Consider the following 24,469-nt stretch of genomic DNA (forward strand, 5'->3'; position numbering starts at 1 on the left):
TTCTCCCGCTTTGTATTTCTCTGTAGTTAGTATCGATGTTAACCGGCATTTGACCGACGGGAAAATAAATAGGATTACTTTATATTGATTATCAAACAATAATGAATACTAGTAAGTCATAGTTTACAAATTTATTTTAGAGAAACCAAAATTTAGCGCCTATTTGCATGATCAATTATTCATATCCACTTAATATTTTTTCTACTTTGTTTCTTGCGTAAACCGACTGTTCTTGATCAATCAATAAATACAATTAAGTTCGAAACTCATAAAATCCATTTTTGTTCACCTGAGTCACTAAAGTAACCTAGTGCTATCTGTTTTCGACCGTCAGCGTGCGTCGTGTGTTAACATTTGAACATTTTCAACTTTTATTCTGGAAGCAATTTCAACCAAATTTGACAGATATATGCCTTAAGAGAAACAAAAATTTTAAATAAATGGTCATTATTGGTTTTTGATTTCAATGAACAGTGTTGCTATGGTTACTATAATTAGAAAAATCAGTGAAATACTTTCAAAATGCTACTCCTCCTACAGTTTTGATCTGATTTCAGTATAACTTGGCACACAAATAAACTACACCAAGATACATAATTCTCTTTATTAGTTTTTAATTTTGACGAACGATGTTGCCATGGTTACTAAAAATAGAAATTTCTGTGAAATACTTTCAAAACACTACTAGCCGTCACAGTAGCTCAGTCGGTAGGGCGCTCGCATCGTGATTAGAAGGTCGTATGTTCGAGTCACGGCCGAAGTCGATAAAAAATTGGTAGCAACTGTTTCTTTCGCCAAGCGCTTGGCACTTTGAAGTGAAAGTTGCAGGTCTTTCGGATGAGACCTTAAAAACCGAGGCCCCGTGTCACGGTGAGCGTTGTCACCATAAAGAACCCTCACTGCTTAATGTACCCGAGTGCTGAGTAAAGGTCTAAATTTGAAGACCTTCACCAGTATATAGTGACTCTCTATTTGAGTGTACGATTTTCGAACGGGACATAAAACAACATAGTATCAATCATCAATCAAAGTACTACTCCATCTACTTTTTTGGTCTGATCTCAATATAACTTGGCACACAAGTAGATTACAATGAGATACATAATTGTCCTAATCTTTTTTTGATTTTGATGAACGATGTTGCCATGGTTATTAAAAATAATTTTTTTGTAAAATTCTTTCAAAAGGCTACTCCTATAGTTTTAAGTTTGATTGCAATAAATCTTGCCACAAAAAGAGACAAAATCAAGGATCATTAATCAATCTGTTTATTGCTTTTGCAAAGCCTCAAGTCCTTTGTTCTTCTTTTGTTATAAGTACAAACCATCAGAGACTTCTTGTTTGAAAGCTGTTTAAATATATACGTTAAACCATCTTTCCGAGAAATATTTGAAGTCTAGTTGTGCAAGGGTCATATAATAAATAAGATTTAAATGCCACTACCTGTTATAATTTGCGTAGTGTAGTGGTTAGCGTGACAGTATCTAATAAAACATTCTCAGGATTTTTATTTATTCATACAATAAGCACTGTTATAGTATGGATGAAAATGGTGGCGACAACGAACAGTGGTCAATCTCATAATTCCAGTTAACAAAATGAATCGTAAAAAGTACAAAAACAGGCCCCTGGAAACACCGACCAGGTGCTTATGAGAGGTAAGCAGTCCTGTTGACTGGTCACACCCACCGTGAGCTCTATGAATTGAGTAGTACTCCGTAGTCAATGTATGCAAAATCCGACAGCTTCAATTATATCAAAATCAAATTCAGTTTGTAAACTAGGTATTTTTAGTTCTAATTATTGAAAGATATGAAATTATGACAAACAGAACTTTTCTGGGGGATGTTCTCTGTACAATATTATCCTATAACATAAAAAAAGATAAGGAGGTTTTTGGATCTGAACCCAAGGGATAATGAAAAAATAAAGCTGAAATGATACATTTTTAAACATTTTTAGAATAAACATTATCTTAAAATACTTAGAAATAAATATATAGCAGTATTGCGCCATAACTTGAGGATTGCATAGACAAAGTATGATTTTAGCTCACCAAGGTTCGAGTTGCATGTAATTGTGCGTTTTCTGTTCGAAAATTTTTCCTTTGTGTGTCTTTGTAAGTTTTTCATATTTTCATCTTCTCAGGAACCACTTGGCCAATTTCAACTAAACTTGGCATAAAATATTCTTGAGTAAAAGAAATTTATGTTTATTCAAATGTAGGGGCATAAGAGGAGATAATAAAAAAAAATTATGATGGGTGTCTCAAAAAATAAAAATCTTCTCAAGAACCAATGGACTTAAAATGATGAAATTATATATATATATATATTAGTCATGTAAATAAGCCGGCATCCTCAGATAGTGAAGATACAAATTTGTTCAAATCATGGTCCTCTAAAGTAGGATAAGGCCACAATATGGGATCAGAATTTTTATATGGGAATATAAAGGGAAAATCTTTCTAATATCTTCGTCCAAAGAACAATTAATTATATTGATATTAACGCATCTTTGTATGAAGATATCACTGTGGTTCAACTTTGGTTAAATTATAACCCGTATGGGTTAGGGATTGGCCACAATATGGGGTGAAAACTTTTCCAGGGGAATAAAAAAGGAAAGATGTCTTCAAAAAAAAATCTGAAAAACAGGGACCAAGATGACTTAGGTGAGCGATGTGGCCCATTGACCTTTTGTTGTCACTAAGCTGCTTTCATCGAGCGCCGTTCTTTCGTGATTAAAAATTTTGGCTTCTCGGAAATAATTTGACCTAATTTTAGTATGATTTCATCTTTTCTTAGAGACATATCTACAGCATACTACGTTACATTTTATGACCAAATATTTTCAAACTTTGTTCGAATAAATTTGCTTATTGATTTAGCTGGCAATGTTTTATATATACAGTAACAGTAAAGGTGGTTGAATTTTAATGAATGATTTATGTGAAATCCATTAGGCACGACTATCAAGGAATCTTAAAATTGACCCGATAATGCAAAGGAAATCAAGATTTTCTAAAATCATGGCAGATTTTTAATGTCAACGCCAAATCAATTATGCTATCTTAAACTTAGCTTCACTTCTGATGTCGATGTTTACTGTATGTAGCAATCAATGGTGGTGACCTTGCTTATCTTAGGGTGAATCCTTCAGAAATACCTAATGACACAGAACCTCCCACGAATAAACATATAAAATGAAGTATTCTGAGTATTTCCAAAGAACCTTATGGTGGATAAGAAATAACAATTTATCTTTCTGTTGTTTTCTTCCTTGATACTCGATATGCTGGATAATCATCTTTTACCAGAGCTTTGCATTTATTTGATATTCGCTCCTCTGCAAAGCAGAATTATAAACTGTGTTAAGGTGCAAAGCGAATGATTTTCACATAAAATTTATAAAGAGCTTAATAAAAAGTGATGTTCTATAACGTATTTCTTTCTCTTTATTACTTTCTGAGGCCAGTGATGAAGAGTACATGGATATTGGTTTGGTCCTCTTTGTCTCTTGGTCTGATCGTTTCTTTAATTAACTGAAGCTCTCAATCATCTCAATATTTCTCTTCATGATTTGTTTTACAGTTTTTTAAGTAATCGACATGGAGATTTAATACTTGCTTTAGTGATTATGACTAGGGAGTGAATTTAACCTTAACCCAACGTCATATAAACGAGGTCGGGGTCAAGTATATGTAAATATTCAAAGCAAACAATAGCAGTTATTTTAAATTTATCAGGAATTTTGATGTTCTCGGATTAGTCCAGGCTCTCTTTCCAGAGGTTTACCTCAGAGGGAGTTAGTTCCGGGAGGCTTATTTAGGTTTTCCCTTTTGCCCAGCCATAGATTTGCTTACACTTTAAACAACCAATCAAATTGGGCGTTTTAAAGCATATTTCGTTGTAACGTAAATATTACAGAAGCTAGTATCGAAGAGTCTAAGCTTCTTTGTTAGTGAATGGTTGAGAATATATTGTTTTATAACATTTATTTTCCACCTTGTTAACCAGTTGTTAATCTTTTAAAATTTAATTATGATATGTTGCTACAAAATATATGATATCATGAGTGTTTATATTTGGTTGGAGACAATAACTATAATGTGAAAAATGATGTAAAATTTCTGATTACTGTATATGTACTTAAAAAAGTGGGCTTCATATTTAAGCGTCTTTGGCGTAGACACCGATGCGCTAATTCATGAATACCGCTAGGAAATCATTTAAAAATACAATATAGGGAACGGATATGTATAGCGCTAATTCGTGATACTCCATACCCAGTGATTGTGCTAAATTTTTTATACGCCAATTTATGTACACGTACAGTATTTGATAAAACGGTTGTCTTTTGAATTCGGCATACGCGGTATTGGTTAACCTCGGCCTTCGGCCTGGATTAACCAATACCTGACCAGTTTCGTATAGTTGCGAGCAGGCCTCATTAAAATACATTAATTGTATAATTTCATCCCGAATTGCCCAATATTGGAGTTAAGTAAGCAAATAAAATCAATTTTTTATAATTTCAAATTTTCAGAAATTTACCCTTCCTTGTGTCAATGGCAACGGCAGCAATTTTTAAACATAACTGACTGATCAATATTACCTTTTAACGAAGAATTATGCTTTTATTTAGACTCCCTTCGCCCCCCCCCCCCCCCCCCCGCCTTTATTTCTTAAATTGACACCATTGTCAAATTTTTTGCAGGAATCAATTAATTTAAGACAAGGAAAAATCATTTAATCATTTTAACAGTTAAATATATTGGCTGGGTAGTTCTTGAGAAATTTTCACATTTCTCTATCTCTATTGCAAAGGTGGCCATTTGAACATTTTAAATGATGTATGCACAGCTACATTGGTGATGATCATTATTATGAAAATTGCCAGAGCCATTTGCAAGAACAATTGCAGTCAAAATGGAATTTGCAACAATAACGATACCCCCTTCCCGATTTAGTTTATTTTTTCGGGGGATGGGGGCGAGGTGGGGTTGAGGGGATTGGAGGTGATCTGTAATTTTGTAAGGGAAATTCATTATAAGAGCATTTATGCACAAAGTTAACCATGCTCCTCTGATATCTTACAACGATTTGTTGTCAGACACGTCAAAAAATAAATGTAATAATTATTATATACGTGACCTGAAATTCTCAAGTACAAATGATGTTTATTAAATTGTGGGATACGGGGAAAGTATTTCTAGTGTTTTAGACAAACAAACTGTTATAACCCAGAGTGCATAAATAGGTTGCAAAGTAAGGGTTTTGTTAAGTGGGATAGTCATTCTGATTTCCTGAGGTGAAGGATATGCATTCTAAGTTAACTACAGTGCATGTACAACGTACTCATCTAAGCAGATTTGTTACGTATTAGGTTTTTTCCCCTTGATTTGCTAGACTTGTATCCATACTTACTATTACAAGTAGAATTCATTGGTTTGAACATTGTAAGATTTGATGACATTTATATCGAGACCCCAATAAACATGATTATTTGCTTCGACAGTTATTTGTAAAGAGATAAAAATGTTAACACTAACTTTTCTTTAGTCAAAGATTCCATGAAAACAAAACTTGTATAATTATGATTTTGTATGCAATGTACACCAAGGACTCATTAAAATATAACCATTCCACATATGTTGGAAATGATTGTATGTTGTTTTGCGTCCCGTTCGAGAATTTTTCACTCATATAGAAACGACGCCATATACCGGTGAAGGACTTCAAATTTAGACCTTTAAGGTATGTCACTCGTTAGATTAATTATATCAAGGATTGTTTAAGAAGTATTTTTTAGAAAAGTACTCATATGGCATGATTCAAAATCGCAAAGAAAATCAGGGGCCAGTGTGCTTCTTCCTGAGCAACGGTACAATTAACTTGACCTTTTTGCACTTAAATTGTAACTTTTAGGTTAATCACTTTAATCTTTATCATATTTTATTAGATGGAATCATGACAATAAATATAATCTTATTTTACGTTAAATAGTTTGAATAAAAAGTATCATTGAATAGATCATGCAAATTAATGTGTACAAATTATTGTGTGACTTTTTGCACTAAAAAGCATCATATATACGGTATTAAAAATCTAAATTGGCAATAAAATATTTTCTTGTACCGAATTTTTTATGTCTTTAGCGCTGATCGGTTGGAAGTATGGTGTAGTTTAAAATAATGAGTGAAAAAGTTTGTGTCAGTGATGTAAATTATGAGATTATGGTCAATTCTCTGAGAAAAAATATGTGGGGCTAAAGTTAAAAGATATTAAATGTAACAAATGTGTAGATTTGAAGAATTTTCTTCTAAATATCCTTCCACCAAAAGAAATAGTCCCCCATAAATCTTGTTTCTTACTGACTGTAAGTAGTTTTTAAATTGAATATTGTATAATTTGTATTGGTTAATTCAAATATCTTATAAAAATTGAATTTAATGAATAGTTTTGAAGTTAGAGGTTCAAACCGTACTTTTTTAAAAAGCTGACGAGTGACAGTGCCTAATCGGCACTCAGGGTCATTGAGCAGTGAGGAATTTTTATCGTGCCTACGCCTGCCGTGACACGGGGCTTCAGTTTTTAGGTCTCATCCGAAGGAACCACAACTTTCACTTCAAAGTGCCGAGTGCTTGGTGAAGGAACAATTGCTACCTATTTTTTATCGACTTAGGTCAGTCGCGGCCGGGGCTCGAACCCTCGATCTTCCGATCACGGAGCGGGCGCTCTACCGACTGAGCTACCGTGACGGTCATATGTTGGTGTAAAGGTGTGGAAGACAAATAAAGTGAATTAAATATGTCAAATTCAAGTTCACCCGCCAGATAGCATTATTTTTCAATAAAAAAAAGTTTTAAGGTGAAGTTTCTCCTTTTTTTCTAAAAACTAATTCAAACTGAAGATAACCTAAATAATTTATATCTAATATATAATTCTAATTCTTCAGACATTAAAGCTTCATTAATACTCACCCTGTTTTCTTTTATTTAAAAAGGCTAAATCAGTATCAATTTCGATTACATTTACGTGGTATATAGTAATAAAATTAAAATTGTAAATGATACATAAATATCCTTTTTTTCAATATGAAAAAGAATTAAGCAACTAGAAGATGTGCGAACAAGGAGAGCAAAATGCCAATTGTGCGACAAACATGAGGGTGAAAAATTAAATATGAATTATAACAAAAAGTATACTTTATGTAAAATCCCTACAATTTCCAAAAATCTCACCAAGATTGAAATTGTTTGCTTATGAAATAGTATACACACACTAAAGAAGGAAAAAGGAATCATTTTCTCATACTATAACACAATTTATCGATATGAATGGGTCTTCGTTCCATTTTATTGAAAATGTTTTCCTCAAAGTTTGCGTAAATATACTAGTATACATTTTTGGATAACGAAAACAAGGAGCAAGGACCCACTATACCATAAAAATACACTTTCATGAAGCAGAATTTATTCAAAAACTTTTACATTAGAAGAAAACGCTTGCTGTGGCCACTGACTCGACATTTAGTTATATCGACGACGTATTATCAATTAACAATTGTTATTTCTATTCATATGTTGATTTGATATGCTAGTATACCAGCGAACTTGAAATAAAAGACACAACAGAGTCTACAAATCTGTGTCATACTTGGAAAATTTTCTAGAATAAGAAGTTAATGGTAACCTAAGAACAAAACTTTATGATAAACATGATGACTTCATTTTCTATCGTCAACTTCCCTTACTTATGTAGCATAATACCCTTATCACTACATGTGGGATTTTTGTCTTCCAGTTGATACGCAAGAGCGTGCCCTACGTACGATCATTTTTCAAAACGCTATAGGGACACAATGTTTGATCAAAGTTTTACAAATATTGATTGATTGTATGTTGTTTTTATCCCGTTCGAGAATTTTTCACTTATAAAGAGACGTTTTTACAAAGGAAAACAGAAGAAAATCTTTAAAAATCCTCTTCTCAAGAACGACAAAGCCATGATTGATTATTTATATAGAAGCATAATCTGGTAATGTAGATTCTATTTTGTTCAAATCATGACCCCCGGGATTAGGGAGGGTCCACAATGGGCGATCAAAGTTTTACAAAGGTATACGTAGAAAAATTCTATAAGAAGCTTCTTCTCAAGAACAGCAATGCCATGATTCGTCATATTAATTCAGAAGCATCCTCAGGTAGTGTATATTTAAGTTTGTTCAAATCAAGTTTTCCGGAGGTAGGGCGGGGCCTCAATAGAAGATCAAATGTATATAAAAAAATCTTGAAAAATCTTCTAAAGCCATGAGAAGTCAAAGAAATGTAGAAGCATCGTCAGTGTAGATTAAAATGTTAACAAGTCGTATACACACAGACACACACATTCGGGGTGTTTTTGCGATCACATATATTTAACCTTTTCAGTACCGAACTGATTTCTGCTTTTTCTTAGCCAGTGTGCTCAAGTGAGCGATGTGGTTCATGGGCCTCTTGTTCAATTCATATTGTAATACCTGTATTAAAGCAGCAATTGAATGTGATAATATGACGCCAATGATTTTTAAACACGTCATCTTTAACGTCTGAAGGGAGAGAAGTTATTTGTTCTTTGAAATCAATATAACAGTGTATTCTAGTGTCTGCATTTCCCGATATGATAGGCGTACTTCCTGGGCTCATCACTTACGCATGCGCAAGAACTATCCTATGAATGGCGTCTCGTCTTTCATTTCTTCACCTATATTAGCTGATGTAGAGTGTCTAAATTACATACACCAGTAGTGCGAAAAGCACATAAATGAATTGTGGTAATTAAGTTACTAGTATCCTATACATGTATAAAATGACAACTTGAATACTACCGAAAGATACGTGTGCATTCATAAAAGCAAATGAAAGCATGTAAAAGTATTCTTTATTTTAAAATGCGTTACATATTGGATAGTACTTACATGGATCCAACAGTACGTTTTTAAATACAGATTAAAATTATTTTGCAAATGATGGTTTTCAACGTTCTGCAAATGTGTTTTAGATAAACAAAAAATAAATAAATATGTCTAAGGAACAACCTAGTAACTATAGGTGTCATAAAGACTCGTGATATGATAGAGGTCAAAGCTGTGTTAAGTGATATTTTCAATCAGACGTCTCTTCATTTCTGCATTAATCAGCATCTTTTCATTCAGTTATTTTCGTCATGTTGCACACTTCCAATTTGCTTTATATATTTTAATGCAGAAACATTCTGATTTAAAATAATTCAGGAAGTGCTGTCAATGTTGTATCAGAAATGAGACCTTTTTTTTGCCCAAAATTCATGAAAAAACCAACGACCTATTGAACAAGTACTACATAATTATGATATGCACATTTATTTTAATGTCGATTTTAATGTTCATACGATGGAATATTAGCCATATCAATGTTTTCCTTAACTAAGAGTCGGTAGATCTAACCTCTGTTAATCGAATGGACTCTGTAATAGCGAAGCTTTTCTTTTGTTTCTCTTTAGGACAACAGATGGTATAATACAACCATCGCAGAGACTGGTGAATGATGTTTCGGAATTTTGATTCCCCGATTAAGTATATGAAAGGGTTTATGACATTGTTAATAAAAAATGCTCTGGCCAAAAGCGGTAGAGTTCCCAAAACAATAGGGCTTGGCGGGAAAATGTTTCCTCTTTTGAATGTAGAGATGGCATCCAAAATACAGTTTGGTAGATAGCACAAAATAAATGCCACTGTGATTGCAATCATAAGTTTTGTAATTCTAGGGTTCATTTTGTTCAGTCTCTCATTTAGATTTTTTGTTGTTTGCTTTTTAGTATGTTTCTGAAGTGACAAAATCACAAGGGTATATAGTACAGTTAGCAACAAAAACACTAACACGTACACAACGAAAAGAATTGTAGAATAAATAAATGGATATTTTGTGTTAATGATTTTGTCATCAAGAGAGCAATCGAAACCAGTAATATTTCCTGGAAGATATACATGTTTTATTCCTTGGATGATTGCGTTTGGCCACGAAAAAGCAATAGCAAGAAGGACCGCCGCTGCACAGCAGAGACGAGCCTGAGGTAAGGTAGTGGCGGTCGAAAACGGGTGACAAATCTTTTTGTATCTACCTGCTGCCATCACAACGAGAACAAACGCTGATCCAATCTTGAATATATTGCCAAAGAAACGACCACATTTGCAGAAGGCTTCATTATAAAACATAACCGGGTAGGCGTTGTCCACTACTTCCACGGGCATTGCAAAAATACATGAGAGAAGGTCAATGACCGCTAAGGTCAGGATGTACAGTCTGAATGTGGACGGTGGGTATTTTAATGAGTACACAATGATGACCACTGTGTTTCCAATTACTCCAATAATAATTAAAATTGTCAGGAAGATAACGGTGGGGAGGCGTTGTTCGGCTTTTGACGCGTTGATTTCTTCTAAGGTCTGGTAAATTTGTGTAGAGGTATTGGAAATCACCATTGTCAAATTTTCCATCGTTTAGTTCTGAAAAAAAAAATCTAAAATGAGAATTTCTCAAATTTTACATAATGATACTTCCGTTGAGAATTTTCACGTTACAAATTAAAGCAATGTTAAATATACACTTTACATATTTATGACAAACACATGCAACCTCTTAACAGCATACATATATGTGCTTCTTAATAATAGCAAACGGAGCAAATGGGGTGGATATGGTCCATATTTTATCTATACTCTAAATTGAATGTCAAAATGACCTGGTTAAATGAATTATGAACACCAATGTCACCAATGTCAATAACCTAACATTGATCCAAGTTAGGAAACCGAATTTGTCACCACACTATTTCTCAAACGAAGGAGAGAGTTATGTAACTAATTTGTTACGCTGGTTAGTGTAATGGATATTTAAGAAAATTGATCTTTGACTTAAATTAAGAATCTGACAGCTGACATTTTTTCCCCAGGGATACTTTAAACGATATCTATGTCGTATAATATCAATTCTTTCCCAGCCTGAGTTCATGCTGACAGGTATAAAATGTTATTTTTATAGTTTAAGTACTTTAAAAAATAACAATAAAATTATAACGTATCAATATCAATGAACTAAAACGTACAAGTTATTAAAATGACTTTTTAAAATGTATATTATTTACAATGGAGTAAAATTTTATTACAATCCAGAATTTAAATAAATTTAAGTGAAGTTACTTTTTACTGTAAAATATCAATTAACCATTTATTAATTTAAGCTACAAAAAGCTCATGGTATGGAATGTATTAATTATGTAATACTATCGTGTTTTCACACACAACAAACATACCTGGCAGCACAAGAATCCGAATACACCAAATGTCCGAGAGCCAAACGTGTGTATCTTTTCTGGTATTTCCGTCAAATACTAACGAACACGTGTATAGAACATCTCTTTATCTCTTGACATATGTGTAATGTTTTGTTCCTGTCTCCACAGATTAACTCTATATATTGTTTCTTAGTCTCTCACTTTGATATATCTCTCTGTGTTTCACAAGTTGCTGTAAACCGTTACTGCATGATCTCGATGATAAGTCCTATAATGTCCAGTGCTGTACATATATACATTTCCTTTAATTATCAAGGAGTATATAGGGTTACCCCGACACTCATTAGTCTAACAAACTTCATAGATTTTCTCTTCAAGTGACAGCAATTAATAATTAAACGTTATTTGCACGTTTCATTAGTGTGACTAGACGTCATTAGACGCGAAAGATCTTTTCCCTTTGTCTTTAATAAATGAGTGCATATAATATCATCTTACCTACTCTTTTATTCAAAAGAGAAGGATATAATGGAGCGGAGTGACTGTGTCTTTCCGCAATGTTTGTTTGGGTATGCCTCGTTTTAAGATCATAATCGTCTTTCCATTGGACTGCACTATTTTGATTGACGGGAAATTTCACCGGAAATTTGACGAACACTATATCGTTTATCCTCCGTGTAAAACAAAACTTAAGCGGATCTGTCAGGACAGTTGTTAATGTTCTGAGTTTTTCTAATGGCTTCTTGATAACCTATTTTGTTCTTATCAAAGCCAATGAGATGGTGTTTATTAAATGTGAATTTTATCATTTCTTAGACGAAATACCGGGTATACGGCATAACGTTTCATACTTATTAAGTAAAAATGAAATTTAGATAAAGTTTTTTTTTTTCATTTTCATTCCAGTTTAAGAGTCTTTTAAGTGCTTTAATTTGTGTTCAAAATTCATATACTTTTTTTGTCTAAATAGCCCTCTATAATAACGATCAGAATTGGCTCACACTTCATCATTGTACAAGGATTATTACCCCACTCACTGATACAACGCAGGAGAATTACGGTATTGATATCTAAAGATCGGACAGGGTTCAGGTGCTAAACAATTACGCCACATATTGATTTTGGTCACCAAAATATATAACTGCTTCATATTGGATGAAATTGCTATCAAGTTTACTGTTTCTCCGCAAAATTAGTATTTCCATTTTCCAGTAAAATCTTCATCTCCAAATTCTGTTTTGAGGAAATATAAATTAAACAAAACGGTAAAAATAACAAATGTAGATAAAATTATTTCTAAGTTGATTATTTCTTTTATGATTACCATTCATATCATCCTCTGGTTTTTCTCTGTGGTCTTGATATCTACATTGTATAGATGAGGATAATTGACGTTTCCTCTAAGGTATTGTTTGATCACCTGAACTAGACAACCATAACACGAAGACTAATGCACATTATTGACACAATTATCCGAATTATCTTACACACATGCCAAAACAAAAGGTTCTTCGCTCTTTCATAAGTCAGGTTAAGTCGTCAGCGAAACAGCTATTCCTGTTAAAGTCTTTAATGTTTCTTTTCCTTTAAATTGTTTATAAAACTGAAAGGTGCGTTCGTTTAGATTACTTGCCGGCTGTACTGGTCACGTTACTCATGTTTATCGCCTTTATAATTTCCTTAAGATCGAGTTTCTTCAGAAATGCTATTTCGTTTTCTCTAATTATTTGCATTACAAAAGATCTTGAGTGTTTCAATGAAAAAACGGGAATACAATTTTTTGTGTATAAATTACGAGTTATCATTGACGTCATTTCTTATTGGCTAGAGTTAAATAAGATCTTGATTTTCAAAACAAAAGGCGAATACCCATACTGAAGTGTAAAAGGAAAACAATATCACTCCATCATCATTGAAGCTGATACCTTAGCAATATTAAAAGCAGTTTCATTTATAAATTCAAAACTTCCAGTATCTTCAGATTAAAGTCCCTTGTTAAAGGTCATCTTAAGTCTAAATTTAACTTAGTATTTAACTTCAACATCAACACGACTTATTATTATCATCTCTGTGATTAAATACATTTTTATGCACCCGTATCGAAGATTCGGGGATATATAGTTTTTGCCCTGTCCGTCTGTCTGTCTGTCTGTCTGTTTGTTTGTCCGCAAAAACTTTAACATTGCCCATATTTTTTGATTGGTTGGAGCTATGGCTTTCATATGTCATGTACATTCCTTGTGACAAGACCTTTCTTTGGGTACCATCATATTTGACCTTGACCGAGTTTGGCCCAGTTCTGCAAAATTTTACCATACTTTAACCTTGGCCATAACTTTTGAACGGTTGGTGCTAGGGTTTTCATACTTCACATATGTAATCCTCTTGACAAGATCTTACTTTGGATTTCAACAACTTTGACCTTGACCTTGGAGTTAGACCAACATTTGGAAAACTTTAACCTTGGCCATAACTTTTGAACGGTTGGTGCTAAGGCTTTCATACTTTACATATGTAATTCTTGTGACAACGCCTTCCTTTGGATATCAACAACTTTGACCCTTTGAACTTGACCTTGGAGTTTGACCTACTTTTGGAAAACTTTTACCTTGGACATAACTTTTGAACAGTAGGTGCAAGGGCTTTCCAATTTAATATGTCTTTTCCTTGTGGATATCAACAATTGTAATCCATTGTAATCCATTGACATTGACCTTGGAGTTTGACGTACTTTTGGAAAATTTTAACCTTGGCCATAAGTTTTGAACGGTTGGTGCTACGGCTATCATATTTCACATGTGTATTTTTGTGAGAAGGCCTTTCCTTGGTCACCATGAATTTTGACTATTTGATCTTAATGATTTACTTACTTTTGAAAAACTTTAATCTTTTTCATATCTATTCAATAGTTGCTGCTAAGGCTTTCATGTTTCACAGGTATGTTCCTCGAGACAAGACCTTAATTTGGTACCAACATATTTGATTTGCATTTGAGAAAGTTTAATCTTTGCTATAAGTTGCCATACGGGGCCATCAGTGTTTCACAAACACATCTATTTTTTTCATGAAATGAAATGTATAAATAAAATTAACTATTACGAAAAACAAAAGCCTTTGTATAAAAGTTTTATTGGAATTTGAAAGTAAAATTAGCAATTGAAGAAAAAAAGTAAAAATCTTTTTTTAAATCATTTTAGAGGATTTCCCCTCTTAACAACTTTTGTGGAGGTACTAGTGTACACACCATTTGTAGCCCCAGCTTTTTCTTGATACTAACATATAAAAAGATGCAGAGGAAATTCAAGATAACCATGATGATGTCGGTATCACCTTCAGTATAAGTCATGATGTGATTCTTAGAAAAGAAGCTAAAAACAACAGCTAGTGAATACGCAATCATATGAAGATCTATACATTTGTAACAAAAATAAAACTAATCAGAGTCCGAAATCTTGCTGACTTCCGAGTCATAGAACCTTGCACATGAAGGAAAAAAATATTTATCAGTATCTATGCTACTATATTAAAATAATAGACTCGAATTTTTGGCCTTTAATACCGATAAATCGGAAGAGAACTGTCGTTTGTTTTATATATTATAAACATCATTGGTACTTGAAGATTACCAATTTGTTTTTATTTTTTCTCTATTAAGCTTCGCTAATTAATAATCAACGAAAATTCCTCAAAAAATTCCGGAAATCATCTGGATTTTTTTGGATTTTACAATCTTGCGCGTGCGTATTACATTCACGCTAGATCACGGTGTTCAAATCAGTAATTTGTACTAAGTAGATATATATTTGTTATTTTATAGTTTTCTCTAATAAGAAATCATAAATATATATGAACAAAATATATAGCATATTTCCAATGAAAATTTACACTTATTTGTATTAATGTTTCTAAGTATATCCATGCAAGTGTGATATTGTGGCCACGTGGGTAATCATTCGCCATCTAGGAGACACATTTATTAAATGTTATTTATGTCTCTGGTCATCTCAACGGAGGCAAAAAGCTCATGATCGTAGGAGCAAAATTAATGTAACTACCCGATTTTATTTTATCCTTCCTTTCTTTTATGCTTTTTTGAGGGTAAATGGGGGAGGGGGGGGGTGTTACAACTCCAGCTAGAATCACATCTTAGTGAAGTAGGCATTCTTTTTTCCGCCAAAAATTACAATAACATTATTTTCATTTCTTAACTTTGAAATAAATCGAAATAATTAAATAACGTCAATATAACCGATATTTTCAATTTGAAATGTGTCTAAATGATTGCAACTTGAATTTGATCGCCATGTTTACTATTACCTTCACTGCTGAGATTTATAACTTCACCTCCAAAAATTTCATTAACTTTCAAAAAAAGTGGGTGAAATATGTAAATTATTGTTATTGAACTTCGGTACGTTATATAGAAGGGACAGCCTGTTCTTCTAAATATGTAAAGGTTGTCGTGGTAACTACGCTTGATAGGTAGTCTGAAGTCAGCCCTTGCGGCCCGTACAGTTCATTCTATCAATGCTGCTAAAATACCGATTGTTTTTAAAATTTAATTCATGCATAGTAAATCTCAAAACTATGAGATGGGACAAAATTAAGATCGTAAAAATATTTATTCAATGATGAAATGAATTATATTTAATCGTAGCAAACAAACTTATGTTTTATTAAATCGCCACAAGAAAAAATACACCAGCGTGAAAACAAGTTGTCTTCTTCAGCAGCCATGACAGTTCTCATGTGATGTAATGACTTTTGATTGAAAACGTTTAACACTGCAGTAGATTAATTTTTGTTATCACTAAACAGATATATAAATGTTTATGAGGTATTTATTTTATTTTTGCCTGATTATTTACATGTACGTATGAAGTAAGAAAAATTCCCATATACAGTTCAAGATCCGCTCCCAAATTCTCATTGGCTGTCCCAAAATAAAATCGGTAAAGGTCAGTAAGCTTTAAAGTTTGCGGTAAACTCAGACTTTACTAAATATTATGGAAAAATTTATGCTCTGAAAAATAACATTAGAAACATTTATTTTAAAATGTTCCTGATTACATTGTATGATTTCAATTAAAAAATGGAAATGATATTGTATGATCCAAAAAGAGTTGTACCCCACCCCCAGGAAAAGGCTTTATTATTGCAGCAAGAAGTACCTTCAAATTCCTACTTTCCTACTTAGGATACCCTTGCTTGGCTTATGTAAGATAATGATAATTCATGTTTCCCATATATTTTATGCTTAGTATACACAAGAGGCCCATGGGCCACACCGCTCATCTGAGCAACTATGGTCAATTACTCCAACCCAAACAGCTTTAACAAATCAGAAATATCTGTACAAATTTAGTTTTTTATATTAAGTTTTTGATACATATTCTAACTTTGAGATTTTTCTCCAAAGATTTTCATATGTAAAATTTACAGTAAATATTCTGTCCCCCCCTCTCCCATTGTGGTTATGGTTACATTTCAGAAAACCTCTCTGGTCAAGTAGTTTTGGAAAAGAAAATTCATAAAAAAAATTCCTATAAATACTCCCATGGATACCCCTCCCCCATTGTGGCCCCACCGTATCCCCAGGGGTCATGAAAGGTCATGATAAGATTTAAAGGAAATTGAGAATGCTTCCACATAAGTTTCAACATTCCTGGCCAAAAGGTTCTTGAGAAGAAGATTTTTAAAGATTTTCCCTATATATTACTATGTAAAATTTCAACCCCCATTAAGGCCCCACCCTATCCCTGGGGGTCATGATTTTAACAATTTAGAATCTACACTACCTGAGGATGCTTTCACATAAGTTTCAACTTCCCTGGTCAAATGGTTATTGAGAAAAATATTTTTAAATATTTACCAAAAAAATTCAATATTTCTTATTTATCTCCCCTTGGTAAAGGGCGTGGTCACTCATTTTAACAATTTTGAATCCTCTTCACATAAGGAATTGCTTTGTGCCAAGTTTGGTAGAAATTGACTTAGTGGTTTTGGAGAAGAAGTCGAAAATGTGAAAAGTTTACGGACAGCTAGACAGACTGACGACAGACAAAATGTGATCAGAAAAGCTCACTTGAGCTTTCAGCTCAGGTGAGCTAAAAAGTAAAACACACTACATTTGTTGAATCATAAAAGATGAAAAAAACTTTCAAATTGGTTAATATTTATTTCGAATTTTCAATAACTATAACAGGTTTAAACAGAACTGAAGCAAACATTTTGTTTCCAAAAATCGAATCAAAATTATTCAAAAACCGAGGTTTTTGTTTTAATCGAATCGATTCAAAATATTACTAATTCAAGGATTTTTACATTAATTTTTATCAAAACAGACAGTCATGAGAGCATTTTCTTATATCATATATAAAGTTCATTTTTATTATGATCTCTTGAACAAGTAGTATGTTTTTTTTCGGGGGGGGGGGGGGTATTTGCAAGATAATCTGTTCTGCTTCACATCTGCTAAATTGTGTAGAAATACCAGTATAGCACATTTGTCCATTTTCATTTCTGCTTTTACAGATTATATACATGTCTATAACCTGTGTATATATAAAGTATATGTATTAGCAGTGCTTAATAACTCTTTTATTGTTGAGATCATATTTTGAACAAGTTGAGACCTGCAGTGTTAAAATTGTTACAAAAATTTTTACACCTTTAGTTTAATAACTATTTGTGTAAAAATACCAGCTAAACACATTTCTTCATTTTCATTACTTTGCTTGAAATGTATCAGCAGTGCTCAACTCTTTGTTGTTGTCATATTTTCAATAAATATCCATAATTTCTTTTATTAAAGTTTGGAAAGGTGAAATTTATGTAAGCTCCGGCGTGATTCGAACTCATGACTTGATTTATAGCTAACTGGGGGTCAAACCCATTCTGCGCTACACTGTTACGCAACAATTTTGCAACAAAAATAAATAAATAAATAAATTTTTTAAAAAAAGGATTATATTCACATTCATTGTTTATTTCAAAAGTACCTTACAATATATGAATGTGTCGATGTATCTATTTTGTAAATGTCCGATATGCACATGGATGCATTCATAACAATGTCAACCCGTGCACGCACGGGTCAAAGTCTAGTTGTGTATTATGAGAATCTCTATAAATCCTTAAACAAGCTATGAGGAAATTTACAATGCTTCGCATATTAGAATTAGTCTTTTTCCCAAATAACACATTTTTATGCCCCGCCATGAATATGGCCGGGGCATATAGTGTTTGTCATGTCCGTCTTCCGTCCTTCCGTCCTTCCGTCCTTCTGTCCTTCCGTCTGTCCTTCCGTCACACTTTGCGTTTAGCTCTGTTCAAAGCTCAGTTTCAAAGAAACTATCCAAGATATTTTTATCAAACTTCATATGCTGATAGATATTGATGAGGGCTATGCAACTGCATCAACATTTTTTGACCTTGACCTTTCCTTTGACCTTGACCTCACTTTTCTTAAATTAGTTTTTAGCTCAGTTTTAACGATACCATTCAAGATAGTGTAATCAAACTTCATATGTTGATACATACTGATGTAAGCTTTTCAATTGCATCAACATTTTTTTGACCTTGACCTTTATTTTGACCTTGACCTCACTTTTCTTAAATTAATGTTTAGCTCTGTTTTAATGAGACCATTCAAGATATTTTTAACAAACTTCATATGCTGATACATACTGATGAGAGCTATTCAACTGCATCAATATTTTTTACCTTGAACTTTCCTTTGACCTTGACCTCACTTTTCTTAAATAAGTTTTTAGCTCAGTTTTAAAGATACCATTCAAGATAGTGTTATCAAACTTCATATGCTGATACATACTGATGAGAGCTATTCAACTGCATCAACATTTTTTGACCTTGACCTTTCCTTTGACCTTGACCTCAATTTTCTTAAATTAGTGTCAAACTTCATATGCTGATACATACTGATGAGAGCTATTCAACTGCATCAATATTTTTTGACCTTGACCTTTCCTTTGACCTTGACCTCACTTTTCTTAAATTAGTGTTTAGCTCAGTTTTAAAGAAACCATTCATAATATTTTCATCAAACTTCATATGCTAATACATACTGATGTAACCTTTTCAACTACATCAACATTTTTTGACCTTGACCTTTCCTTTGACCTTGACCTCACTTTTCTTTAATTAGTGTCAAACTTCATATGCTGATACATACTGATGAGAGCTATTCAACTGCATCAATTTTTTTTTACCTTGACCTTTCCTTTGACCTTGACCTCACTTTTCTTAAATTAGTGTTTAGCTCAGTTTTAAAGAAACCATTCATAATATTTTCATCAAACTTCATATGCTAATACATACTGATGTAACCTTTTCAACTACATCAACATTTTTTGATCTTGACCTTTCCTTTGATCTTGACCTCACTTTTCTTAAATTAGTTTCTGAATCAAATGTCATATGCTGATACATACTGATGTAAGCTATTCAACTGCAGCAATATTTTTTTACCTTGACCTTTCCTTTGACCTTGACCTCACTTTTCTCAATTTGTGTTACAATGTTGCATTACTAATATACCCTTGGCGGGGCATTCATGTCCTATGGACATATTTCTAGTTTTTTCTATTTTTACAAAGATAGTAATGTTAACTTATTTTGAAGTGCAGTCTTGTTAACCAAATGCAGTTATAAAGCCCTAAATTATATAATTTATAGCCAAGAAAGTGGTTGAATTACTCTTTGAACCTTTAGAATGATTCTCAATTTCTAATCGATAGCTGAAAACTTTTTTTGTTTTTTTGTTTTTATCAAATTGAATCATTGTCAAGCATGTTATTTATAATTATTTTCACTCCTTTAAAGATGGAACAATAAAATTCTGAATAAATGCTAGACTTATAGCATGGGAATATCAATGTATTTAACTATGATTTCACTTTTTCCAGATTTTGATCAGCTAGACAATGAAATCGCAGAAACCAGAAAGGAATTGAAGCCCAAAGTGAGCCAACTGCATGATCTGGAACACAAAGACAACCCTAAGGGCTTCCATTTGAATCCTTTAACCAAAGAGGATATGCGAGCTGTAGAGCAGATGCTATAAACTGTGTAAAAGGTCATGAAAGTGTACTTAACAAGTGCATTCTGGAAGCAGTAGTATGATTCATACAATTGTGAATACTTCTCATTTAATAACAAAATGTTTGAAATAAGTATGCCGGAGACGTTTTTCAAGGAGGACGTTCTAACCGATGTTTGGTTAAAAACATTGAAATCTGATGTGTTCTACTACCACTTGTCATGTGATCTCTGTTCAAAAACTGTGATGTATAATCAGTTAATTTGTAGAAATTACTACACGGTGACCAAATGCATAATGAAATATAAAGGTCGGTTGTTTGTTGAAATAAAAAAATTGCTCATAATTTACATCTTTTCAAACGTTTAGTAAAATAATGAAGAAGTGCACTTTGACATTCAGAGACCTGATTTGACCGGATTTGTTTGTTTGTTTGTTTGCTTTTTTTTTTTTTTTTTTTTTTTTGTGAACAGCGACACGTTTCACTGTTTCATAAATATATATTTTTAATATAGTAAATAAAAAGTTAATCATTAATTGATTGGTATGCCTGTTTTTAGTATTGTGGGAAAAGTGAAAAAGTATCGTTCTTCCTCTCTCGAGATGGTGTTAACAATGTTGAGAACACAATACTTTATTTTCAACAATATTAACAAGAGCCATAACCTCATTCATCTGGAAAGAAATATGTTTTGAAATGTCAGACACTAATGCTTTTCGTCTCTGATCAAGGGTAAATTTATTGCTAAGATCCTGTCCAGTTTTACCACAGTAAATGTTTGTGTTCCTCTGCATACATGAATGTTTTAGTCAAACGAAACTGATAAAATGATAAACATTTTGATAGGTACATGTGATTAAATGAGGGTACTCATACCGAATTCTAAATCTTGTAATGGTTGGGGAACTATATGAATATTTAATGAAATTTATTTATATTGAAAGCACAGGCGCTTGACGTTTTTAACTTTTCTTTCCATAAATAAAAAATCCCCCATACTATAATAATAACAAGGTTCGTCACGGTCGCCATCTTGAATTTTTCAGTTCAGCTACTTCGCCTCGATTTTTAGTCTACAATGTGTTTAAAATTAACGGATACAACCGTTTCCCTCAAGTACTTACTTTAAACATGCCTCCACTTTCGGGCAATTCAGCTCAAATCACATTAAATCCCCTCTAATTCTTAAAATGTCGCTTCAAACTCAGTCTACTGCTACCGATTCCGTAAAACTTAGAAAAGGGAGGCCGGAAGTTGATGTTAGAACGTCACAATCCGGGAAAGCCCTTTTCTGATTGGTGGATATCTTGAGAGTTATATTAATACATGTATTAAGAACTGTTTAAAAATGGAGCTTGAGCAGTTCTAGACTACTGGTACGTATTTTATAAATAACTTAGTAATATATATTGATACATCTATAGTCCCCAACTGTTTGCAAATAAATATATATTTAGCCTAAAACTGTGTACTTTTTCAACTGCTATTAGAAACACTGAAATATTTAGGCTGAATAGTATACATTGTATTTTACATACAGAGGCGTAGTTACACACCTAAAAGTAAAGGGGGGGGGGGGCTTAAATCCAAATAAAAATACAATTATATTGTCAAAACATAAAAGCGTTTACAATTTAATTCTGAAATTTAGGGGGGGGGGGGGTCTGGCATATTTTGATAATAAATTTGATTGTCCTTCACTGACATGGAAATAAAGCTGGAAAAAAATTCCCAGCCCAGTCCCCCCCTCCGGAATCAATTGGTCCTCCCTTAAAAACAAATGAATGGCAATATAATCTGTGAGGCCACCCGTAGGTCTTAGGCGAAGCCTTGTCTGGGGCGGGGGCTTGTACAAATATTTCAATCACATTCTTGCAGGGAATAGCATGGTATTTAGCTTTTCTTATGAAAGACAAGGCAGTAATATTGTTTTCAACACGAAGTTTAACTTTCTCGGAAACTTATTGTAAATGTACTTGAGGCATGCAGAATCTTTTACCGCTACATTTGTATCGTCTGCTCTCTGTTATAATATGTTTTAATAATGTTCAGCAACAAGTATTTTAATTGTTGGTAGCAAAAAGAATTTCAAAATCATATACTACAGTGGCGGATCCAGGAATCTTGAAAAGGGGGCGACCAGTTTGGGGTCAGGGTAGGGGCTCACAGCCACACACAGAAAAATTGCTTTATTAAATCTTATGTATATTTTGGACACAAAGGGAGGGGGCTGGTCCCCTGCCCCCCCCCCCCCTCTAAATCCGCCAGTATACTATTTGATCAAGCCATTTAACGATAATTAAACTTAATTTCTCAAAGGTCTTATAGAATTATTAATGTGTTATAGAACACTTACTATAGATTAATGATTTATTTGGATTTGGCAATATGATTCAATAAAAAGATTTCAAATTTCAAATATAATATAAAATTTGATTCGAAATAATGACAATTAATAATTTGAAAAAAAAAATATTTGCCGGATGATGCTAATATTTTTTTTCTCTCAACAATCTCTCTCTCTCTCTCTCTCTCTCTCTCTCAGACCGAGATTTTTTTTTAAAAAAAACGATGTGTAGTAACGCACTTGCGTACTTGCAAAGACAGCTTCGCGCCTGTAGAAAGAGGGGACATGGAGGTTCAGTGATCTGGGCCAGCTCACTACTGTAATGAAAAATAAAAAATACACATATCTATCCTTCTATTTTATAATTTTCATCGCTTCCAAACACTGAAAATAGTACCATTGTAGGGAAGAAATATTTATGCCAGAATGTAAGGGGTCTGGCTTACACGAGAAATTAGTACCCAGAATTCCAGGACCAAGCATAATTTTTATTTCCTCATGATTTTTTCTTCAACAAAATAAAAGAAAAAAAAATATTTCACATATTATTTCCGATGATTATGGAAATCATCGGCCTGCTCAGCATTCAACATGTCGAAAAAGTTTGTTACTGTCTTCGCATGATTTTTCCCGCGAAACGTCATATTTCTTTTAACCAATGAAATTTAAGTAGAGGGAATTCCCATTTACATAACAACATCAACTTCCGGCCTCCCTTTTCTAAGTTTTACGGAATCGGTAGCAGTAGACTGAGTTTGAAGCGACATTTTAAGAATTAGAGGGGATTTAATGTGATTTGAGTTGAATTGCCCGAAAGTGGAGGCATAGTTAAAGTAAGTACTTGAGGGAAACGGTTGTATCCGTTAATTTTAAACACATTGTAGACTAAAAATCGAGGCGAAGTAGCTGAACTGAAAAATTCAAGATGGCGACCGTGACGAACCTTGTTATTATTATAGTATGGGGGATTTTTTATTTATGGAAAGAAAGGTTAAAAACGTCAAGCGCCTGTGATTGAAAGGTAACCTTAAAAACAAATAGATTTGTTAGTTCGTCTTTCTTATGATGCAAGATAATAAGATTCAGTGCACAACAATTGATTGATGAGTGATCAGTATAGATTGATCATAAATCTTCAGTTACTTGTAAGTGACTTGTGATTCATCTTTTTATCCTTTTCATCTTTGTTAAAAACATTTCATCTCTTAAGTTCGAAATTATCAAAGGCCGAGAGAAGAGTGGGTTATTTTTTTATAGCTATGAAATAAACGCTTTCCCAAACCATGACAGCGAGAAAACATATATATATATATATATATATATATATATATATATATAGAAAGCACAAAGAAATTCACTTTTTATTAGGATACCCACATCCGCCCCAACCCGGGGTTGAACTCTCGACCTATGGAATCTGTCTCCTAGCAGTACAGGAACAGCGTGCTATACCGCTCGGCCATCTAGGAAAGTCAAAAAAACTTGCTTTCGATGCCGATGGAATTCTTGCGATGCTGTCCTACACTACAGGGTCATTGAGAATGGAAGTGAGATACAGTTATTTGGTCATTAGTTTTATTAGGAGATCGTTACCGATACATATTGTAAAGACTAAAGAATTAATTTCATTTATAAAGCACATTTTACAACAACTTTTAAACTATCATAACTGCCCTAAGTAAGAAATATTAATATAGAAAGCACAAAGAAATTCACTTTTTATTAGGATACCCACATCCGCCCCA

At 33.1% G+C, this 24,469-nt stretch overlaps 2 protein-coding genes across 2 annotated transcripts in view; one reads left to right on the top strand and one right to left on the bottom strand.

Annotated features, from left to right (window-relative positions):
* The window catches only part of LOC133200203 (p53 and DNA damage-regulated protein 1-like), an 83,705-nt gene extending 62,979 nt beyond the window's left edge, over positions 1-20,726 (top strand). The window contains exon 4 of the mRNA XM_061336006.1: positions 20,243-20,726. Within this exon, the coding sequence (XP_061191990.1) occupies positions 20,243-20,400 (158 nt within the window). The 3' untranslated portion in view covers positions 20,401-20,726. The remainder of the gene's footprint in view (positions 1-20,242) is intronic.
* LOC133200202 (C3a anaphylatoxin chemotactic receptor-like) lies at positions 8,903-11,793 on the bottom strand. The gene is made up of 2 exons (XM_061336005.1): positions 11,334-11,793; positions 8,903-10,527 (listed from the first exon to the last, which is right to left on the bottom strand). Exon 2 carries the CDS (start codon positions 10,516-10,518, stop codon positions 9,448-9,450), a length of 1,071 nt encoding a protein of 356 aa, XP_061191989.1. The 5' UTR covers positions 10,519-10,527; positions 11,334-11,793; the 3' UTR covers positions 8,903-9,447.
* Positions 20,727-24,469: the final 3,743 nt, after the last annotated feature.

This window comes from Saccostrea echinata, unplaced genomic scaffold (genome assembly GCF_033153115.1).
Source record: "Saccostrea echinata isolate AGI-Se365-2 ecotype Australia unplaced genomic scaffold, CSIRO_AGI_Sech_v1 ptg000037l, whole genome shotgun sequence".
Lineage (NCBI taxonomy): Eukaryota > Metazoa > Mollusca > Bivalvia > Ostreida > Ostreidae > Saccostrea > Saccostrea echinata.

What these genes read in the sequence shown, in the direction of transcription:
- LOC133200202 (XM_061336005.1), bottom strand. Translation starts at nt 10,518, where the DNA reads ATGGAAAATTTGACAATGGTGATTTCCAATACCTCTACACAAATTTAC.